Source organism: Triturus cristatus, chromosome 7 (genome assembly GCF_964204655.1).
Source record: "Triturus cristatus chromosome 7, aTriCri1.1, whole genome shotgun sequence".
NCBI lineage: Eukaryota > Metazoa > Chordata > Amphibia > Caudata > Salamandridae > Triturus > Triturus cristatus.
Genome location: NC_140590.1, coordinates 1,569,282,356 through 1,569,306,546, shown reverse-complemented (window position 1 = coordinate 1,569,306,546; position 24,191 = coordinate 1,569,282,356). Strand labels below are relative to the sequence as shown.

Below are 24,191 nucleotides of genomic sequence, written 5' to 3'. Positions count from 1 at the left end.
AATATAGAGAGTTGAGCGTATGAATGCCTGGGTCATAGCATCACTGGGGGTGTTTGTGGTGTTATATCTTCCCATTTTCTGAGACATAGTTGGGTACGAGTGCTTTCAGTCAGGTTTGGTGACGTGTCTGTTGGATTTCACCAGGAATTTGTAGACACACAGACACACAGACACAGACACAGACACACACTTTCTCCCTCTCTGTTCTGAAAGTACTCAAAACCTTTATTTTACAAAATATTGTGTTTTCTCACACTCAATACTCCTACCAATCTGCATTCCTTTCACTTTCGACTCTCCTTTAGGCTCCTCTCATGCACCCTGCTTGCCCTATAATGCATTTTAACATTATATGCTAGCTTGATTGTTGCAAAATCTGAAGCTCACCCCTCTCATCCCACCCCCCAATTTTACAATTTTACTGACCAAGCTACGCCTATGATGGAAGTGTCTGCCTTAGGATTTTGTCATTAATTGTGTTCCACTGGTAAGTGCATTTGTCCACTGACTAGCTATTCAACCGACAGTTCTCGGACCTGGTGAAAATAAAATGTGAGGGAAACAATTATATGTGAGGAGGTTCCATGAGCGACATGTACTACTTTGTGTAGACGGGAGGAGGCACACAGAGAGGCCAGTAAGTCAATAATAATATTGTTTAGAATCGAAGTGTCAACATTGCCTTAGCGGTCTGGATATTTGGGAGGTTTGCAAATATTCGTGATTTGGTCCTAGTTGCCATTGGTGTAACAGAATTGAAGGACTCATGTCTAACTCAGAGTTTGAAGAAAAATCTTAAGGGTTTTGGCTGCGGACACAGTGGTGGTGTTGTTGTAGTACCAAAGTGAAAAGAAATAGGCTTGGGTCGGGAGTAAGTTGCAGAAGAGTGAGGAAGCAAATGACTAACAGGAAGGGAATTTGATTCTTTTTCTTTTAGATGAGTTCAGCAAGACAGAATAGGGAGCCACCAAAGGTCAGATTGCTCAGAGCAGAGACTGAAGGTGGGGAACAAGAAGATGAATTAGGTGTAATCTGCACAAAGATGAGAGAGAAGAAAGGAGTAAACCCATGGCATCTTGGGAGGAGGGGGGGCACACAGCAATGGGTAGGGATCTTGGTAAGGATAGAAGGACAAAGAAAGGGAAACAGATGGAATTAATTCAAAAAGGGCCCTGCCAATAACACTAGGTTAAATAACAGTGTTCAGTGATTGACAGTGTTGAATGGTGCTGAGAGGGTGAGAAAAATAACCGGATTAGAGAGGGTGACGGAGTCAAATAATTTAAACATGTAAAGATGTTAGGTTTTAAAAACTTGGGAGCCCAATTTAAAGGTGTAGGAGAGTAGGATCTGCACTTATGTTGCCCCCACTTTCTTTCTGATGTATACACTGGTTTCTGGCTATAGTCTGGCTGGGTCCCTGCTAATCAGGGCCCCAGTCTCTCTGTTATCTCTAAACGACTTGGTGTGCATATTAGATGCACTAGTGATTGGATACTGTGGTACCTTATGAGCCCCTAGTATACAGTACCTTAGGTACCTAGGGCATAGGCACTTCACAGGCCTACCAGGGGCTGAAGCATGTATTATGCCACCCCTGGGAAGCAGACTCAATCTGACACCCCAGGCCTGCTACTGCAGCCTGTGTGAGGTAGTGTTAGCACTCGTCACTGAGGTATAGGTTCCTATATCTCACCATACACACACATATAAACCTATCAGCCACCCCTATGGCAGGCCCTATCAATCCTGAGGGCAGGGTGCTCGGTTTACTATGTGAGGGGGTGCCTCTGCATGAGCAGGACCCCTCTGCAGCTGGCAGAGTCTATTCTCTGTGGCCGTTTGTGGATGCGGTTAAACCATATACTCTTTAAGTGCATTATAACCCAGCGGTAAATGCTAACTTTGGAATGACTGCATCAAAACATGTCGTGTTTGGCGTCAAACAACTTGGAATCATACCCCCACGCCAGTAACTGGTGCGGGAGTATGATCCCACCCTTCTAGAGGGGACGACATGTACTCACTGTACTAAAACGACAGAAATCTGAAAGAGCCCTGGCATCACAAAATGGATGCCTCTAGCACAGACACTGGGCTTCCCTCCTGCTGCTGACAAACTCGCAGTGGAGGAGGCCCAACAAAAGGCATCCTGTCACAGGGAGGTGTCACCACCTTCCAGACAGGATTTAGTGTATTGGAGCTGGTTGGGTGCACTCCTAGAGTTCTTTGAAGTCCTGCACTGGGGGAGCCGTATGCTCCTCTGTGCATATGCCAGCTCAAACCGGTTCAGGGGCTACCTGTCCCTGCTCTGGCGCGAAACTGGACAAAGGGAAGTGGGTGTACCCACCCCCTACCCTGACCCTCCTAGAGGAGTGGTCATAGAGCTAGTCCCTCCCCTATCTTCACTATAAGATAGCAAGCTCTGCCATTGCAAATTAGATAACCCTGGACGACGCTCTACAAAGAAGAATCCTGGCCCTTCGATGTTCCACTACCTTTGGAAGACAGGAGAATCTCCCTTAGAGTCAAGGAATGACTCCCCTGCTTGGCAGGCACCAAACACCTTAATCAACAGTTGCAAACTTTCCCGCTCCAGCCGGAGTTCGAAGTCCCTGCTGCCCCGGAAGTGGATTTCCTGACTTCTCGATGGCCACTGTGAGTCCCCAGCAAAGCTGTGGCGAGTGGACCCCACGAGTGACGAGGAACAGCAATACCCGGGGACCGTGCACTATTGTCGAGTGCAATCCCTTCACGACGTTCTACGAACTTGTGCTTTGGGCCATTTGTGGCCCAAGCCTCCAGCAGGTTTTGCAGCGAAAATCAGAGGCCTACCCCTTCCCGAGTGACCGTGGGCTCCTGTGAAGCATTTCCTGAAGAGGTGTCTTCGCGATCACTTGCCCGTTGGCTAGAGGGTCCCCCGAAGACTTTATCGACTAAAAGGGCTCCCCTGGTTGCTCCAGGCCTGGCCTCACTTACCCTCGCTGGGTGAGTCCCTCAGACCTTGCTGGTCTGCACCATCGACTTTCTTCAGTCTACACAAGACTTGCAGTTGCGAAGGCTTGTTGGCTCCAATCCGGTTGCCGACACCGTCCTCAGCTGCAGACGTCGTGGGACACTCCGAATCCAGCTGCTGGTCATCGTTGATCCTTCCTGGACCTCGTGAGCGAAGAGTCAAAACAGCATCGACGACCTGAAATCACCCGACATCTGTGGTCATCCATCTTCCTGGCCACCGGTCACTGGCAAGTGACTTTGAACACTGTCCCTTCAATTTTCAGGTCTTCTGCATCTTGAATCCACCCTTGTATTCCACCGGACACTTCTTCAGTTGACGCAAGCAGCAAGTCTTCTTTGGTCTCCATAGAAAACAGCGACGCGACCAGACACCAAAAGACACCTATGCACCCGGCTTCCCTGGGTGAGGTAACTCGTGCACTCCGGTGCCCTAGTGTGTGTTGGCACTCGAAATACTTACCTTGCAAGTGGCTTGCTTGTAGACTTCCTCGAAGTACCCTAAAGCTTTAAAAATCAAACTGCGACCTGCTCCAATGTAATCAATAGGGAACCCACGGCTGTGTTCACACACTGCATGCGTCTCCCGTGGGCCTGTTACTTACCTGCTAACACTGCAGTAGTGAAGCCCCAGCGATTCCCCAGGCCTTGTCATTTTGCAAGTCGACATTCTTATACCATTTTTTTAGTATATGGTCTGGTACGCCCCTAGGGCTCCAGCCATATTTGTGCTTAATTTATTGTGAAACGTTGACATTTGAATGTGTATCTGGCTTCTAATCTCATAAAGAAATTAGTAGAGTGTGTCTAGTAATAAATACATATATATTTGATATATATACCTGTGTGGTGTCTATTCATTTGGTAATTCAAGAGATTATAAGGTAAAACAAGCTGCTTTACATTCCTCTGAGACTTAGCCTGAAGGCTGCTCTCCACAGCTACCACTAGGATAGCTTTCTTTAAAAGGTTGTCTTAAACCTATCTACCATAAGAGTCGAATTGGACTGGTGCAAGGTGGCCACTATAAATAGTGACCAGCATATATGCCAGGCCAACTTCTCACAAAAGGTATGTAGCACATTGTGTGTGATGACACTGCTCAATGACACAAAATGATAGTATAATAAGAAGCGCTGGTAGAGAGAACCTTCTCATGCTGCGGTTCTAGGACTTTTCACCACAGGAAAACTACTGAAGCATGCATCCTGCTGGTGACAAACATAGTAGGTCTGCAGCGTAGTTGCAATTCCCCCCCCCCCCACCCCACTCTCTAACCAACTGCATATACTTGTTTATATTTGTGCTGTCCTTCCCCATTTATTTATTCTATTTTATGGGAAAGGACAAATTCATAGAGTGCATGGCCCACAAGGAAAGTTGTTATTTGTTAGAGAGTTTTTGTTGTAATGTGGGGGTCCCACCGTTCATGCTCTGTGCATTTTTACCTACTGAGGTGGGGAGCACAACAGGGACCCTTCTTCAGTGCTTTTGTGGGTTTTTTTAATTTCCATGCCCCATATATTTTCCAACGACTGTGCTTTGTGTCCTCTTCCCCTCCCCGTACCTCTGCATCTCTTTCCCACATGCTCCTGCCATACTGCATGTTCTTAGGGGAAGGTGGAAAAGCCAACAGTGAGGGTGTTACATTAGTGTCTGCATCCCACCACCTACAGGACAGACTCAACGAGGAGCGAGTGATACCAAGGGCAGAGATGGGATCTTTACTCGTGTGCAGGTGTGAAGCCCATCCTGTCCTTCGATGCGAACTACTCACTACTTCGATTAAAATCAACAGATTAGGAGTAGCAGTGGCTGTCTTGAGAGGATACAAACATTACTGAACAAGCAACTGTGCTGTTAGCCCATATTTCAATAGAGAAGCGTTGTTGAAAAAAAGAACTCATGCCTCCAAAGGGAAGCAACACATCGAAATCACAATTTTTTTGTAATTGGCGGACAAACTCCAATTCAAAGATGAAGACTCTTCACTCTCCCCTCATATTCAACAAGCACATGAGACAAAACAAGGTCAATGTTTCCTATGTACCCATGATACTCCGCTTGAGATTTTAATACATAGAGGTCTATAAAGGAGTGGGGTGCGGGAAAAATGCATTGACAATGCAGACAAAGATGAAGTACAATTAACTGTTGTCAAGGTCTGCAACAATGTATTCTGTTTGAACTACAACGCTCAAGTGATTAAATTAAACAACTAGCAGCTCTTACTTATCAGGGACTTGCTATTTTACTGGCACTGCTAACCAGTCCGCATTTACTCCATTCCACTGACAACCCAAGCTGAACCTCCAAGACCGTGTTACACCACATTTTGATACAGGGCGATGTGGAAGGTAACTAATGCCATCTCACCTTGACTCTTTGGAAGTCGATAAAATGTAGTGACTGCTGCAAGGACTGCATTCTGAAGACCATCACTCAATTGCTGGCATTCCTGGAAGAAACACAGCATTAACCATCCTTTTAAAGAGGCATTGGGGGGGGGAATGAAAGTGGCTTTTGTTCCATTTAGTCTGAACAAGCGAAGTAACAAAAGCATACGTGGTTTGACCTAAGTATTTCAAGAAAAAGACAATTTTCCTAGACACCAAATGTTGCTGCCCATATTATTCTTAACAATAATGCTCCCTTCACAGACTCCAAAACTTATTTAAGATATAGTTTTAAAGGCTGGCCACTATATCACTTGTATGAACAGGTAACAACACACAGCAGTATTATTGCAATAACTACAACTGCAATACGTGTTTGCTTTGAAAAAGGCAATTATTGCTAGCTCGTCTTACTCAGTGGTGAAAGCACAGAATGGAAGTGACAAAAAAAAAGGTAACTGCCGGACCAATTCAGAGACCTTTAAAAACAGCAGTCTCTCACCAGCATCAAGATCCTCTACTGTTTTGTTTCCTGCCAAGAATCAACTAAACACTATTTTTCTGGATTGCTCGAGAGTTAAAAAATAAAATCAATCAAAGTTAACATGACAGATAGCCAGAAACAGATACTAACAAGATAAGGAAACTGCAAGAGTTCAAGATGTTGATTATGCCTGTTGGACTTGGCTCTTTTTGCAGGGTCATCCCAGAACTTTTTGCCTTCCTCCAGTATTTTTTTCTGACCTGTTGTTGGTGATTTTAGGACTCTGGGCACTTTATCACTGATGGTCCATGCAAAAGTGCATGTGCTCTCCATGGTAAACTTGGTAAGATTGGTCTACACCTGTTTGGTATATTTAATTTACCGGTCAGTCCCTTGTACAGTGGCATCTCAGATACCCAGGGCCAGTAAATTAAATGCTAGTGGTGGGCTTGCAGCACTGCTTGCACCACCCACCAAAGTAGCCTTTCAAACCTGTCTCGGGCCTCTGCCACTGCAGGGCCGGCGTGCACTGTTTACTGCCGCTGTGACGTGTCACACAAAGTGGCTGCCACGTCTGTGACTCCCCTTTTACTACATATCAGTCACTACTAAGGTAGGCCCTAGCTAGCCCTATGGGCAGGGTGCGGTGTAGGTAAAGGTAGGATATGTGCCTTAAATGTGTGGCATATACTGGTAGTGACAAACAGCCTATTTGGTTTATCGCTGCTGTGAAGCTGCCCTCTAATAGGAATGCATTGGGGATTACCTGATATGTGCTTCAGTGGTAATTCCTGACATGAGAGGGGTAGCATGATCAAGTTTAGTAAGTTTGGAATAGTGGTGACAAATGCTGCTTAATGGTGTTCGCGGATTTATTATCACCATTTTAGAAATGCCACTTTTAGAAGCAGGCATTTCTGTGTGCTATGCGTCTTTGTGCCTGCCTGCCTGTTGTGTATTGACTGTCACGCCTTGGAGTGACAGGGGCTGGGGAGGTGCAGTGGCTCCAGAGAGTCTGGGTGAGTCAGCGCTAGGCTGAATAGGTCTGATCTGCATTAGGAGTGGTGGGAGTAGTAGCACCTGAACCTGAATAGGGCTGTGTGAGAAAGTGGCTCTGTATATACTGTTCCCGAATAGGTACAGTGTGTACAGAGTCCACAGTCCCCAGAGGTTTGGCAGAGGCTAAAGTTAGATATAACCTTACTCTCTAAAGTGGTAGCTTGGTCGAGCAGTAAGGCAGTATAAGAGGACAGTGTAAAGCATTTGTTGTACACACTCAGTCAGCAAATGGTCTCACACACTCAAGAACTGAACTCTAGGCCAATGGTTTATATAAAAAAAATATATGGTTGTTTTATTTTAGAACCAACAATGGGTATCAAAATATGCTTATTCAGAATGAGATGCTTTAGTTAAATACTTTGCAATAGGCAATTGACTTTTGCAGGTAATAGTTAGTTTGTTGAAATAGGCAACACAATAATACATTGAGCTCAATGGAAATTTTAGTTATATGCAATTGATTACTTTTAGGATTACTTTTCTAACTCCAGGACTGGATCGTAGATTCAGTCCTGGGACAGTTCTTGGAAACAAGTGAGCAAATTCGTTTTAGTTACTGTTGTGATTTTTAAGCAATATTTTGCTATTTTAAAAGTTGACACTTCGCAGGTAAGTGAGGTTATGGTTACTTTTTCTAGGTCAGTGTTGGATCCTCGATCCAGCACTAGTGTACCACTTGTAAGCAGTTGAGAAACTGCGTTTAAGTTATACAGGCGATTTTTAAGGAATATTTATAAGTTTGCAAAATCGACACATAGAAGAAATTTCACAGAAAAACAGTCAATGGTTTCCTATGGAAGAAAATTCACGTTACTGGTAAGTACTGTTAAAATTACTTTTCAGGGTCAGTACTGAGCTACAAGATGCAGTACTAAGGTCTCTCCTGGTAACAGGTGAGTAAATCGGAATTCGTTGTTCGGCTGATTTTAGATGAATATTTTAAAGTTCCAAAACTCCACACTTAGAAGAATTCCCAAGTGAAACCAGTCAATGTTAGCCTATGGAAGAAAAGTGAGTTATCGGCTTTTGGGTAAGTATTTGACTGGCGGAGTTAAGGTTCTGGGCATAGACTCAGGGGTCTCCCAGGGTCAGGTAGGTACAGTTGGTACACCCTCAGCGGCACAGGGGCAGCCGGGAGCAGAGGTAGTTAGGCCCAATGTTATCCAAAGAGAGGCAGGGGGCCTTCGGTTGGTGGCTGCTGGCAAGCAGGCCACGCGGCTGTGGGAGTTGGGCTCCTGGTCACTTGCTCAGGGCAAATGGGGAAGTAGATTCGAGTAGAGGTTGCACTGCCAGGGGCACTCGGGCGGCTGGGTGCAGGGTGCTTTTGAGTCGTCGGGCGCTCAATGTTATTCAATGGAGATCTTGCAAAGTGAACAAAGGCTGCAGGCTCGGGGATGGAGGATCTTCAGGAGCGACCAACACTTCGAGGGGTAAGTTGGGATCTTGGAGGATAGGTAGGCACCCAGGAGTTGGGCACAGGGGGCCGTGGGGCGCCAGGTGCAGGGGTGTCTTTTGATGTCGGAAAATCTTACCCCCTGCTGGTCGCGGTTGGAGGGGTCCCTGGTTCTGAGACTGCAGGCTTAATCGGGATCGTCGAGGAGGGACCTTGGGCACTGGATTCCAGGTCAGAATCGCCGGGGGGACGTCCTCAGGGTCTTTGTTCACTCGGGCACAGGCCGGGCTCGGCGGGTGAAGTGTGCTGGATTTGCGGTTCCTGGCTGGCACCAGGGGTATTGCTGTTGGAGCAGAACAACTGCTCGTGGGAGTCCCAGTCTTGGTAGAGTCTCAAGAAGGTCAGGTCCTCCGGGGCTTTTGAGGTTGCTGACCACTGAAGGCACTGGAGTTCCACAGGAGCAGGTTCAAGGAGCAACAGGCCGGTAGGGCTGGGGCCAAGTCAGTTGGTGTCGTCCTTTTGCTGGCAGCTGCACTGCGGGTCTTCTGGTTTCTTGATCTTCTTGCTTGTTTTCGAATCGGGATTTAAGGAAGGAAGGTTCAGGGTGCCCCTAAATACTAAATTTAGGGGCGTTACAGGTAGGTAAAGGGCAGGGACCACTGTGTCCCTGGGGTGGGTACACCCCCTATCTACACAATCCTGTGGGAGGGGGGCAGTGGCCTAGTCCTGATTGGGCAGGGCTCCCCATCTTCAAGATGGCGAGAGCCCGGGGACGTGCTTCACCTCGCCTCCCCCACCTGAGGGGTGGAGTTGGCAGAGGTTGGCACACACCCTGTCCTTCCTTGGGGTTTCCGGACAGTCGTCCCGCCAGAGAGGGGGTTGAGAACCGGTAGGGGCCAGTTGCTGGGTACAGCAAGTGGCCTGGAGAAGCTCACAAAGGCGGGATGCCTTTGAAGCTTCACCTGCCCATCCTGGGGGAGGGGACTTCGCACCTCACCCAGGATGTGCATTGTTTCAGGCACAGGAGAGCAGATGGCTCTCTACCCAGGGGTCCAGCAACCTGTCTGCTGTGTGGCAGCCTGGGCAGCCCCTCGGACAAGACGTGGATTGTAGGTTAGGTTCAGGGGGCATCTCTAAGATGCCCTCTGTCGTGCATCTTACAGTAAATCCCACACTGGCATCAGTGTGGGTTTACTGTGCTGAGAAGTTTGATACCAAACTTCAGTCTTCAGTGTAGCCATCATGGTGCTGTGGAGTTCGTGTTGATGACCTCCCAGCACCATATACTCTTAATGGCAGCACTGCACTTACAGTGCCCAGGAATGGACCTGGGTACTGTAGGGGCACAGGGCTCATGCACCTGTGCCCACACCACTGGCATAGGGCACCCAGCTAGAGGGGTGACTGAGGTATGCCAGGGCAGTGTGTGTTGTGGGCATGGCACACAGGGATGTGTGCCATGTCAACTCTTTGTTTTGTTCTGCAACCAGACACTCAGCCTGCAAAGGCAGTGTGTGTGTGTGTCAGGGTACAGGGCCTCTAAGGGTGGCACAATAAGTGCTGCTGCCCTTAAGGGCCTTCTCTGGTCACAAGGTCCTGGGCACCTAGGGTACCATTTACCAGGGGCTGACAGGTGACCAGAGATGCCAATTGGGTGTTGGCTGTTAGGCAGTTTTTAGGGAAGGAACACAGGCCCTGGGCACCTTATTGGCAGGAGCCCAGGGCACAACAAGGAAAAGTGCATCAGTTATCCGGCAAAAAAAAGGGGGGGGGGTTACTGCAACAGAAACCCACTCTTACAGGCTGTGCCTGCCTTCCACAATGATGGCTCCGCCCCCCTGTGGTGTGCCTAGTGTGTCACTGCTGTGTGAGTTTGTTGCGCAAAAGCTTTACACATTGCCTCTGGAATAAGCCTGACTGCTCTGCCAAGCTACCAAGGGGGTGAGGAGGGGTTCTCTTCAGAGTGTAACTCTGTAAGAAACTGGCTCTATATAGACTGCACCAAAGTGAGGTACAGTGTGTGTATAGAGTCCAAGAGTCTCCAGAGGTTTGGCAGAGGTTAAAGTTAGATAGAACCTTACTCTAAAGTGGTAGCTTGGTCGAGCAGTAAGGCAGTATCAGAGGACAGTGTAAAGCATTTGATGTACACACTCAGTCAGCAAATGGTCACACACACTCAAGAACTGAACTCTAGGCCAATTGTTTTGTATAAAAAAAATATACTGTTTTATTTCTAGAACCAAGCAAGCCTGGTACAGGTAAACATATAAATACTTTGCAGTAGTGATGGTCTTGTTTGAACACAGTTCAGAATTGCAGTATAACTGGTACTGGTTTTGATTACAGGTTTAAGAAAGCAGATTGCAACACAGTGCAGGTATAGTACATTCAATTGAATGGGCATTTTAAGTAAAATGCAGTTAATTACTTTTCTGATTACTTTTCTAACCACAGGACTGGATCCTAGATTCAGCCCTGGGACATTTCCTGAAAACAGGTGAGTAAATTCGTTTTGGTTAAAGGTATGATTTGTAAAGAATATTATTGCATTTCAAAAGTTGACACTTAGAAACCTTTTCACATAGAATCACCAATGTTATCCTATGGGAGGAAATTCACTTCAGTGAGTTATCGGTCTCGAGGTAAGTAATCGGTCTTTTGAGTTGAGGTTCTGGGGTTAGACTCAGGGGTCTCCCAGTGATGCACTGTTGTTGCATCCCCAGTGGCACTAGGGCGGCCGCGTGCAGGGTGCTGTTTTGAGGTCGGATACCCTGTTGATTTCAATAGAGATTTTCGGTTTTGGTTGTCAGCTGCAGGCTCGGTCCAGGAAGACTTCTGTGACGAACCAACAGCTGGGCAGGTAAGTTGGAGGGCTCGGGAACGTAGGCGCACCTCGGGTTCTTTTCTCCAGGGCGCAAGGCGGCTGGATGAAGGGGTGTCTTTTGAGGTCGGATTTCACCTTACTGGGCCACTCGCGGTTGGTGGAGGGGTCTCTGTGCAGAGGCTGCAGGCGACGTCGGGGAGTCCTGGAGGGCTCAACCCACGTTGGACTCGGAATTTGAAGCGCTGGGGGACCTCGCTGGGACCAGTGAGCCACTTGAACTCGGGCCGTTGGCGAAGGGTGCAGTGGTAGTTTGAGGCGTCGGGTTTCTTTGTTCTCAGCAGGCTCAGAGTCTGTTTTCGGAGTTTCTTTTGAACAGGGCTGCTGTTCACAGGAGATCTCTGGTCTTTGTTGAAGGCAGTCAGTCCTCCCAGGGGTTCTGGAGGTCGCTAGTTGCAAGGCAAGACGATTGTTGGCGCAGGATCTCTGGAAACTGCAGAGGGGCCGGTAGGGCTGGGGCCAAGTCAGTTGTTCTCTGCAGTCTCCTCTGCTGGGTGTCTTCTTTCGTCCTTTTTCTGCTTTGGTTGCAGGAATCTGAGGAAGGAAAGTTCAGGGTGCCCCCTAAATACTAAAATTTAGGGGAGTTACAGGTAGGTAAAGGACAGGGACCAATGGGTTCCTTCCTTGGGGTGGGTACACCCCCTATTCTGCCACTCTCCAGTGGGAGGGGGGCAGGAGCCTGTCCCCGATTGGCTGAGTCCCCCCCATCCTAAAGATGGCGGGGACTCGAGGTTGTGCTTCACCTCGCCTCCCCCACCTTAGGGGTGGAGTTGGCAGAGGTGGGCACACCTCTCTTCCTCACTTGTTTTTCCTGCTGGTTCTCCCGCCCAAAGTGGGGGGGGGGGGTAGAACCAGTGGGGACCAGTTGCTGAAAGCAGTAAATGGTCTGGAGAGGCTCACAAAGGCGGCATGCCTTTGAAGCTTCTCCTTTGTGAACCCTGCCCATCCTGGGGGAGGAGGCTTTGTGCATTGTTTCAGGCCCCAGAGAGCAGCAGGCTCTCGACCCAGGGGTCCAGAAACATGTCTTGTGGGGGCAGACTGTGCAGTCACTCAGTCAGGTCACTGGTAGTTGGTCGTTTTTCAGGGGGCATCTCCAAGATGCCCTCTGTGGTGCATTTTACATTAAATCCCACACTGGCATCAGTGTGGGTTTAATGTGCTGAGAAGTTTGATACCAAACTTCCCAGCCCTCAGCCATTATGGTGCTGTGGAGTTTGTAATGACAACCTCCCAGCACCATATACTCTTAATGGCAGCACTGCACTTACAGGGCCCAGGAATGGACCTGGGTACTGTAGGGGCACAGGTCTCATGCACCTGTGCCCTCACCACTGGTATAGGGCACCCAGCTAGAGGGGTGACTGGTGTATGCCAGGGCAGTGGTTTGTGGACATGTCACACAGGGATGTGTACCATGTCGACTCTTTGTTTGGTTCTGCACCTAGACACCCAGCCTGCAAAGGCAGTGTGTGTGTGTGTCAGGGTACAGGGCATCTAAGGGTGGCACAATAAGCGCTGCAGTCCTTAGGGGCCTGCTCTGGTCACAGTGCCCTGGGTACCTATGGTACCATTTACCAGGGGCTGACATGAGGCCAGAGATGCCAATTGGGTTTTGTTATGGGGAAGGAACACAGGCCCTGGGGTCCTGATTGGCAGGGCCCCAGAGCACATCAAGTCAAAGAGCATCAGTAGTCTGGCAACAACAAAAAAAGGGGGGGGGTACTGCAACAGAAACCCACTTTCTCACAAACTCCCTTTGCCCTGACTAGAGTAGTGGCTTCTGCCTGGCTTAGGCGCATGCCCTAACCAACCAGAAATTCCATTTCTAACAATGCCCAATCACTTTTGATAAGACTTTACAGCACAACATCGCTGACTGGCTCCCTATAGATAACCCACCTCGGCAGATGGCATTGGAGAGCTGGAGAAAACCAGGCTCAGTTTTGTAGCTTCATGAGATGTTGCCTCCATTGTCTGACCTGAAAACACAAAAAAAGAAATAGTAAACTATGGTTATGCAACTTTGAAACAATACATGAAGAAGAGCAGAAAGATTACCATAGGGGCAAAATATAGTGAACTGATAAGCATAGCTAAATACAGGAAAGGTCTTGCTACAAAATAAGAAGAAGTCTGGCACATCACATTAGAGTACAGTACCTGGGTCAACACAATCAGCTTTCAGGGTACATTTTTGCATACCCAGATGGTGTGCGTAGGCCATAAAAGGGCACGATAAGGGGTACAGACTTGGAGAGCTACCACTACAAGAGTGGCCACTGAAAAAATAGCCATCTCTACAGTTATTTAAATGGAGTAGGAAATGTAAAAAAAGTCCACACATGCTTCTCACGGTTTACCTATCTGAGATTTGCATAATGGATCAGCCAGTGCACTTTATTAGCACAATAAAAACATAAACGTCAGGTGGAATTGGTCAAGGGAGCACATGATGGAGAAACTCATAACGGAAACCAATAACAACTGTTCACCCTCCAAATTTAATTCAGCCTAACAACTGTTTATAATAACACTACTTATGGTCACCTAAAAACAAACCTTCATATCTGGTATTGGAAAGTTAGTCAAATAAAAACTCACATGGTAATTTACAATAACTATGCACACCCAACAGCCTTAACACTGAAAAATGATTTATTTTCCACAGAACATTAAACAGAATTTCAAATGTGTTCCTCCTATAGGCCACAAAACTTCTCAAGTGAGTTTTTATACACAGAAGCACAGTAAAGGGTAAAAGTATCTTAACTCTGAACAGCTTAGATGCAAGATAACCAGCTAATGTGAGAAGGCACAATTCCTTCTTATTGAAGGCAAACTACACTGATGGTCGATAGTTCACTTAGGAATGTTAGGAGTCTGTGTGAGACATAGGAAGGAACAAAGAACACAGCAAATAGTGGGAACTCTTCATATCAGAATATTATGCTACCAAGTAATCTGGAATCTCCCAAAAAACATTAGGAAAATAGCCCTGCTGGTCATAAGGAGTTTGGCTATCAAAAGGGCGGTTGAATTTTGTTTGTCTCCATTTTAGGTACAACCTGCAGAAAGATAATAGTTTATTTCGGCTGTGTAAGCTTCTGATGTATAATAGCAGCTGATCATGTGTACGACCATCATCATCCAGGGCGTTCAATGGGTTGGGCTAGTCAACAGCATCTCATTTTGGGTTCTCTCCTGCTGAGTATGCAGCTGCCTCTGCACAAAGTCTTTGTAAGGTTTAGATATCTCTCTTTTCAACATCAGACTCTCTAACTCTATACTTTCTTTTCTCATCTTCACCTCAGTTTCAATTTGAACACAAATCTGTAACAACATCTCACAAAACATTTTCTTACATCTGAAACCATCTGTCACCGACATATGTCAGGATGGCTGAAAACCGGCTCAGTTGTATCAAGCTGATCTCCATGCATGTCAATAAGGTGAGAAATGGCAGCTGTAGGTAGGCCTTTCAGGACTCTATGTGACTTTTTCCAAAGGTAATCTGAAATATGATTTGGTCACTCTCCTTTTATGAACTTCAATGTGTAATACAGCTGTACACATGCTTATTCACAAACTCTCCATAGTTCCTAATTTCACTTTCAATCATAGTGCCAGGGAGACTTCTCCTTTTCATGAAAGAACACTGTGGCAAATATGAGAACGGATACAGTCCACCTGAGGAAGTCCCAGTCATTTCAGACTGCCCTCATCGCAAACCCCAACCTCAAATGGGACATTTGGAGATGCCACAGGTGTGCTCTAGTTAACTCAGCTGCCCAGTGAGGGAATGCCTTATGGCGGTAGCTATGTAAGGAAACCAGTATCACCACATGATAAGTGTGGTAGGAGATGACGAGGCCTGGATTATAGAGGGAGGGACTGAGAAAAATAAAGTTGAAAGTCCGTCCAAACTGTAGGAAACTGGGTTTTTGTTGCAGTACCCCCCCCCCCCACCCGACACACTTTTTGCCTGGTAATTTATGCAACTTTGGCTGAAGTGTACTGGGTTCCTGCTAACCAGGGCAACAGTACCAGTGTTCTTTCCCAAAAAACTTTCAATTGTTTCCCCCAATTGGCAATACCTTTAGAACCCTCTGTAAGTCCTTAGGAAATGGTACCCCTGGCACCTAGAGCCTGAGGTACTAAAAAGGGTCCCTAAGGGCAGCAGCACGAATTGTGCCACCCGAAGGGACCCCTCACCAAGCACATTCAAGGCTGCCATTGCAGGCTGTGTGTCTTGGTGCGGACATAAGTGAGAACACGACGTCACACATCCCTGTGTGTCATGTCTCTAACATTGAATGTAATATTTGTAAGTCACCCCCACCTACAGAAAGCCTGACAACCCTAAGGAAGGGTGCTGAATATTGCATGTGAGGGCATACCTGCATAACCAGATATGCCCCTGTGATGGTCAGTCCCATTACTGCCAGTACAAGCGACTAGGGAAGCCTATTTAAAAATGTGCTGGACACTGGTGAAAACTAGTTCCCCAGCTACATGATGGCTTCACTGAAAATAGGGATGTTTGGTATCAAACATCTCTTATTGGTAAGCAGACACAGATGCCAGTGTGGGATTTACCAATAAATGCGCACAAGGGCAACTTAGAGGTGCCCCCTGAAAACCTACTAGCCTCTGGTGTACTTGCAGACTGGTTTCTGCCAGCCTGCCACCCAAGACGCTGCTCTAACCTCCTACGGTGAGAATCTTTGCTCGGTAGGAGACAAAGAAAAAAAGCCTTTCCGGGAAGAGGTTTTAACACACCCTCCCACAGGCTGGCCTGCTGACCGATTAGCCTCCTTGGGCAGGCGCGCTTCAAAAGAAGCTGCAGCCTCTGGAATGCAAATCTGGCTCCCCTCAAAGGAGAGAACGCCTCCCTCCCTCTCCCTCCCCACCCCCCACCCGCCCCCAGCCTCCTTGGCACCTGGACAGGCATGAAAATTAGCTAGTCAAGTAGACTCCAGGCTAGTACCACCCCTAAGGTGGGCCATTGGGAGGTAGACACAATTTTTCAGAAGTAGCCATCTTTGCGATGGCTTACTTAGGAATTCTGGGTCATGGATATGCCCACTTCCCACAGTAAGTGGTCATTTAAGGGGAGTAGTGACACCAAGGGTATCTAGGCCATTGGCTACTACCCTACACTCCCCCTAACTTCAGTATTTAGGGGAGTCCCTAGCCCTTGAGAAGAAGATCCTGACGACCTAAGAAGAGAGAGGACATTGAAGAGCCGCAAAAGTTGAGAAGAGTGAAGCAGCAGCTGACCTGGTACCAACCCTGCCGGCATGTCTGCATCCCTCGTCGATAATGGCACCAAAGTCGACTTGTCCTGCAGCTGTGACTCCAAAAACTTGGGTGGACTGCCTGCCTTCGAAAAGACCTCCCATGAACAGCAGACCTGTTCTAAAAAATCTCCAAAAGAGAAGACTTCGAGGCCCCTGGAACTGCAAAAATCCAACACTCGAAGCCACCACTGCACCCTTCGCCTCCTGCCCAAGTTGAAGTGGGGGACACTCGTGTCAACAAGGTTCTCCAGTCCTCCAGAGCTGGAGTCTATTGTGGTTTCACGCCTCCTGGACTCCCAACATCGCCTGCAGCCTCTGCATGCAGGCCCCCTCAACGAGAATGCTCCAGTAGGACTGATCCCCATTGAAATGCATTGGGCTCCCAACGCTCTATTGAACCCTGCACCCGGCTGCCCTAGTGCCTCTGGTGGTGTACTGTTGGTACTGCTTTGGACCTTATTCACTACTCACCTTAACTCCTGGAGATTGGTCCTGTAAGTCAATGTACTGTACCAGTTTGCAGAACTTGTTCTTCCTACCATAAGATAACATTGCAGAACCCAGAAATTGCACTGTGTCCACTTTTTAAAGTGCAAATTATTTTGATTTAAAAACGTACTTACCTGAATAATTTTCCTCTGATGCAAAATCATATATAAAGGTACTTGGTATTTGATTGGTGTGGATCTCCTTCTTGAGTCGTGTTGTCATTTATTAATCATTGTGTGTACTTTGCAAATGTCGTGCACTCCTCTGTGTGCCTAAGGCTGCTTGACCATACTACCCCCTAATAGAGCACATTGGGATTGCATAGCAAGTCCCTGTCCACTGATACAGCAACCCCTGGACTCTTTACACAGTATATCAGATTTTTGATACACCACATAAAGAGCCAGCTTCCTACAGAAACCAACACAACCTCTGAGGATTTCAGGGAGCAGGTGTTGGTGGTTGTGGTCTGCCAAAGATAGAAGAGTGCTAATTAGCTTGTGAAGAATTTAAAAACCAGTGTCAATGAGGAAAGGATGGAGCCTGGAGGGGAAAGTTTCATGAGGAGAGATGTCAGACGCTGATCCAAAGCAAAAGATTAACCGCAGAGGCCATCCAATACAGTGATTCAACTTGGGGGGGGGGGGGGGGGGGGACATGCAGAATCAGGGGGACTACTGGGCGAAAGAGGGCCTATCACTGCAGCTATCACTTTGCAAGGCCAATGAGGCCCAAGGCGAAGGATATGAGAGGACACCAGGAACTCCAGAGAAACAATATCAGTGGTTGGGGAATGTAGACAACAAAGCTGTGGAAAGACCCAATACTATAGTCCTGAAAACAGGTAACTAGAAGAGAGGAACGTAGATTACAAAAGGAGGAAGTTCCAAACTACCAAACCCTAACTATAGACCGCAATGTAACATGGAGAAAACTCCCATGGAGTCATCTGACTGACAAGAAATCTGAAAATAAGGAAATGGGAGATGTGAAAACTTTGTGAACCTTTTCCACTGCAGGAACTTTTCAAGTTACATGCTTCTAGTTCACTCTTAGTAAGATAATCTACCCAGCCAGCTTGACCTCAGATGAACCTACGGCCTTCCTAGCCAAAAATGTAAAGCCAGTTAAGAAACAGCACTTAGACTAACGTTGAAAGTGTACGCGCTTTTTCTCTATGTTTTTAAAGCTAACCGGCATTATACGCTTGGATGCTAGCTATGTTGGAGTATTTGATGGGACAGTGTGAATGGTCTCCTAGCATAAGTTTTCTATGCCTGAGGTTTAGGAATTAATTAATGTGCTGTTTCCAGTTTTGTGTATGGTAACAGAATGTTTGTGTGAAATGGTAAAATATTTGTTCTGTTCTTGTTGCTTCATCAAAAGTGGTATTTGTCAATTACCTTAAGGTCTGCAGGGGCTTAAGAAGCTTCAGCCAAGTCCCCTAGAATATTTCTGTGCAGGCGCAATCAAAAAAATAACAAGGGTCATTGTTTCCATCCTTCATAACGATAGAAGCACTGTTTTCACTCCTGTGAACACATTAGTCATACTCAATCCATGACATGGAAGGGTAATGCTGAGATTTGTCTGAGTAGGTAATGCGAAGGCTGAAATGCACACCTTTGATAGACAGGTGTCCAAGCAAGGCTTGGAAAAGTTGTACTACTCTGCTAGACATACTCCTTGCCTGCTTTATGTTTTTTTCCAGTGGACTTACAATCTGCATGTTAACCTAGGGTGATCCATGATTTTGTCTGACATTTCGAGAGAAGGGCATTTGTTCTTGCGATTTTACTGCTATGCACAAAGTATACCCCTTTACAAAGAAGAAATGTAGTACTGTTCCCTCTCAGTAGGCGATGGGATGGCCTGCATATGCTGGACTTAGGCCCAGTGGTTTCCGACTGGCAGGGACGCATCGAAGCCAGTCAGAATCCACTGCTCTAGATAGGATGAGTACTATACACGTGTCCGATAACCTGTGCTCACCCTTAGGTAGCTTGGCACCAAGCAGTCAGGCTTATTCTCAGGGCCCAAGTGTAAAATATTGGCACACCACTCTCGCAAAACACTGCGTAATCACAAAAAGATTCCACACAGTATGTATAAAACACTTGTCTTTGTATTTACAAACACACTGAAATCAAAACGAGAATATACATTGTGTATATATATATATATATATATATATATATATATATATATATACACACTTTACAAATATATGCAATTGCCAACCTTCCCCATTGAAATCAAAATAAGATACACATTGTATATACACTTCACAGTTATATGCAATTGTCGGACTTTCCCATTCGCAGAAAAGTCAAACAGTCACAGCAATTACACCAGCAAACTTTACACATTGCCCCTGCTGGCGCCCCATTGACTAGACAGTTGGAACCATTTAACACGGAAAGAAATGGTTACTTATTTTGGTCCATCTGGATTAGACCTCCAGACTCCCAACGGCACCTGCACGAGTACAGGATCGCGATCCCCCCCGTAGACAATAGGTTGTGACCCAAGAAGTCTGGAGAAATGTTTATCCTCAGGCGGAGGTGTGAGTGGCCGTAGACCCCGACAGTCAACTGTAGGTGCTTCAAGGCACACAAAACCCCTCAGGCTTTGTCACGATGTTCTCCACAATAAAGTACCTTGATGTGTGGGTCCAGGGGGAAGAAGTTAACGACCTCGGATAAAGGCCGCGATGTCAGTCACTATTGTCATCAAAAACACAGATTAGGAGAAGGGTCTAAGGGAAATTATATTTAAAGACCTGCCCAAGTCCTAATCCCCTAACTAAACTTATATACCTACGACAATGGACTGGGGGTCTAAATGAAAGCAAAATGGGTGATGTGTGTCCCTATAGAAGGATAGCTGTTCTATCATCCCTGACAAACAGAGCTGAGCAGGATTCCCATCAAATTACTTATCAGTATTTGAGCTAAAGTATTAAGCTCTGTGGATCAGTGTTATCATGTGGTTATCCGCCACCTCCTAGAGGACAACCTCTTGATCATGAGGATTACCTCTGTGGAAAACTCCCCTTGTTTTATCAGGTGTGAGGAGAGAGATATTGTCTAGGTGTCCTAGTCTCTCAACATAATCTTTTTAATTTTTATTGCACTGCATCACACTACTTTTTTCACTATTTTGTAACACTTTATGGCATCTATTGTTTGCCTTGGTTCGGATTGGCATTCACTAAGAGCATATGAGCTTTCCACAGAGGTAATCCTCATGATCAAGAGGTTGTCCTCTAGGAGGTGGCGGATAACCACATGATAACACTGATCCACAGAGCTTAATACTTTAGCTCAAATACTGATAAGTAATTTGATGGGAATCCTGCTCAGCTCTGTTTGCCAGGGATGATAGAACAGCTATCCTTCTATAGAGACACACATCACCCATTTTGCTTTCATTTAGTCACTATTGTCAACCCGATCTGGAGGTCGAAGACAGTCTCAGCTCCCGGCTCAGATTCCCCTAACACCCCTCAGACACCACACACTCTGGAGCACAAGTTAGCACAGGTCCCCCAGACTCTGCAAGCTTCCCCCGCACTCCTCACGTTTTAGCACCTCAGGTGGCTGCTGATCTTTACAAACACACTCCTCTGCACAGTTTGATGATGGTGTACGTCAGGACACCAACGATCACTTCCACCCGTTTCTGCCGCACACAGGACCGCCCTTACGATCTTGTGGAAACAGTGAGATCCTTTGGGTCCCTGGGATCTCATGGACATGAGGTCAGCTAACCTGCCCTTGGAGAGTACTTCGGGACCCAGGTCATGACAGCTGGCCCTTAGCTGCAGGCCAGCAACGTCCAGGCAAAATCCACCAAGTGATAGTCCCCTTCCTGGAGCACAACCGCCCAAGCCACCACAAGTCTGCGGATAATGCAGTTGCAGTCCCTCATGCCTAAAGAATCCCTAGTGTCGATGTACCAACGTCAAACCAGCGTATCATGGTTCCAAATCCAAAAGCGTCTCTAACTGCTGAGGCCAGAGCCCAAGTAGTTATACCCACGATGGCCATTGAAGATGCAATCAGTTCAAGAGGCCCCCTTTGAAATGCAAAGGCCCTCTCTAAATTCGGTCCTGTCTGCCATCCTAACCCTGTCCCTCGGAATCCAGGTGGCAATTCCATCCCCACATAACCACACCAGAAAGGCCCCTCAGAGTCAGAGGTCCACAGTTTCCCCTGAGCCCCTAGTTAATGGCCTTTAATCAGGAATGCACAGATGTAGCGGTCCCTCTAGCACCCAGATGTGAATTGGGAGACAGGCCGACAGGCACACAGAGCAATGAACATCGAAATGCCCACTTTCCCACTTTCCCAAAATTGACATTTCCACGCACGTTATGTCGGATCCACTCGCACTACCAGAAAGGATTCGCCATTATGAACTCATCGATATCAAACACGATACTGCTACTACACTGCCTGTAGGAAATGCTGCTCAATAGCCTTTCTGTACATTCCCACATGCTAATCCAATGCAAGAAGCAGTCCCCGTCGTACCGAACACACCATCTGGTGCCATTCACAACCTTTACATGTAAAACGCACACACACACACACGCACATGCCCTACACCCTTCCCAACATCGCACCCTGTACCCAGGAAGAACTCCGATACACCAAGAGGCATGCAGAACCCTGGCACATAGCTTTTAAATGCCAACCCGAGTCACAGTAACCTGTGCACACAAACCCTACCAGGGCAAACCTGTGGCACAATCGAATAGCTACCTCAGTGGACACACAACCAGTGCTGCAGGCCCACGGAGGAGCATTCAAGATACTTGCCCTGGGTATATGTCTTACACCTTGACAAGGGACTTACAGCTAACTCGAATCAGCCAATCATGTATAGGACGAGCACAGTACTTTGACACTGAATGGCAGTGTCAAGCGTGCTTAAAGTAGTAAGGCTAACAAAGCGATACCAAAGGGAATGATGGACGGAGCGCTTGAGCAAATCAAACACTCACTTCCAGTCAACTGACCTGGGATTAATCCATCATCATTCTTTAGCTCACTCCACCACACCAGTTCAGACATGGCCATATGCAAATCAGTCTGGCCCTGTGCCTCATGGGATTAGTCCAGCCTGAACTGCCAAGCCATGTCTTCCTTGGACTGGAAAAAAGCATCCTGGGACCGGTTTCGGGTTCATAACCCTCATCAACCAGGCTATCTTGAATCCAGTGGCAAAGTGAGCAAGGGACCCACGTTTGGACATACCCTGCCAACTTAGAGCGAACAAAGCGATACCAAAGGGGATGATGGACGGAGCGCTTGAGCAAATCAAACACTCACCCCCAGTCAACTGATCTGGGGGTGAGTCAACTGATCAAATTGTTCTGCATTCTGTCCATCAACTGTTGTTTTTGCATTTGTCACCCCGAGTGGGAAGGGTATGCCTAGACGTGGGTCCCGTGCTCTCCATGCCACTGGAATCAAGCTATCCTGGCTGAAGAGGGGTGAAACCCCGAAACCGGTCCTAGGATGCTTGTTTCCAGTCCAGGGAGGACCTGACTTGGCAGTTCGGGCTGGACTGTACCCATTAGGCACAGGGTCAAGACTGATTTGCATATGGCTGGGTTCAAACTGGAACGGCATGGTGAGCAAAAAAACGATGGATTTAGGCCCAGATCTCTGTACTGGGGTGAATGTAGGACATTGTTCTGCATTCTGTCCATCAACTGTTGTTTTTGCATTTGTCACCCCGAATGGGAAGGGTATGCCCAGACGTGGGTTCTATGCTCTCCATGCCACTGGAATCAAGTTATCCTCGCTGAAGAGGGGTGAAACCCCGAAACCGGTCCTAGGATGCTTGTTTCCAGTCCAGGGAGGACCTGGCTTGGCAGTTCAAGCTGGACTGTACCCACAGGGTCAAGACTTATTTGCATATGGCTGGGTTCAAACTGGAACGGCATGGTGAGCAAAAAAACGATGGATTTAGGCCCAGATCTCTGTACTGGGGTGAATGTATGACATTGTTCTGCATTCTGTCCATCAACTGTTATTTTTGCATAAAGTAGTAAGGCTAGCATCCAGATCAGTGGAAAACTGGGAAAGAGGAAAGCAAAAAGTCAAGGGAAAGCACCTTTGAAAGGGCCATTTCCAACAGTTGGCAACTGAATACCGGTGCATTGGACACACTACTGTAATATCTTTACATTCTCCCATATCTGGTGACCTTGCCATCCTTCAGGGGTATGAAGTGCAATGTGCTTTGTTTCTTTGCATATATCATGTGGAAGTAGGGTGTGCATCTAACATACACATACACAAATACACACATTACTACCCCATCCCCTCCCTTTATTATAAATGGTGTACACAGAGGTCACATTGAGTAAGCTGCCACAAGGGATGGGTTCCTAAAAGGATCACTTTATTCTCCTGTTGATATGACAATATGGCTATTTTTTGTTACCTTGGTCCCCTCCAAAACGGTAGCTGACAAGTGAACTGGGTGTAAAACTACACCCATTTCCCAGTAAAACAAGCTTTCATTGACTCTACTGCCATTCTCAATTCCAATAGTGTACTGACCATCATCTAGCAACCAATTACTTTGACCGGTTGTAACCAGCTCGTCCTCTGCCCACAAGCCCAAAGCCTGGGAAGGAGATGGAAATGTTTTAAAAAGATCCTGACTGGGGAGTGTTTGGATTTCAAGCTGACCTTGCACCCTGCCAGACACAGGCTTCCAGTATTTGCTCCGGAGTAGTCCAAATACCAGTTACCTTCAACCACCAACAAGGGAGTCATCTGGGCTTCGTGGAGACTTTTAGTAGTAGAAAAGTCATGGATTGGATCATGCTGGTAGATGATTTCTGCCCCATCTACGTCCATGGTCGAGTAACATTGCTACTGCATCCCAGCTTGTAAGAAAAGGAGCCTGACTGCTAAGTAACCAGAAAGAGACAGGCTCCTGACCAAGAAGACAAAAATCAAGGTCCAGCCTATGTGGAGGATGTTCGAGGATATAAGTTGTCCAGAAGCCATAAGGGTCTTGCTTTCCATGGGAGGAGTCTGATTAATCACTAATCTGCCTGGTACTCCAAGGGAGCCTTTGATTGCTGAAATCCAGCAGCACAGGGGCAAAAGGGTTTCTCCACACATCCCAGGTCTACAGCAGT

The 24,191-nt window shown here is 47.0% G+C and overlaps 1 protein-coding gene across 1 annotated transcript in view; it reads right to left on the bottom strand.

The window, feature by feature from the left end:
- CCNDBP1 (cyclin D1 binding protein 1) overlaps positions 1-24,191 on the bottom strand; it is a 76,873-nt gene that overhangs the window by 40,187 nt on the left and 12,495 nt on the right. The window contains exons 3-4 of the mRNA XM_085619402.1: positions 13,131-13,210; positions 5,392-5,473 (exon numbers count right to left, since the gene is read on the bottom strand). Coding sequence (XP_085475528.1) covers positions 5,392-5,473; positions 13,131-13,210 — 162 coding nt within the window. The remainder of the gene's footprint in view (positions 1-5,391; positions 5,474-13,130; positions 13,211-24,191) is intronic.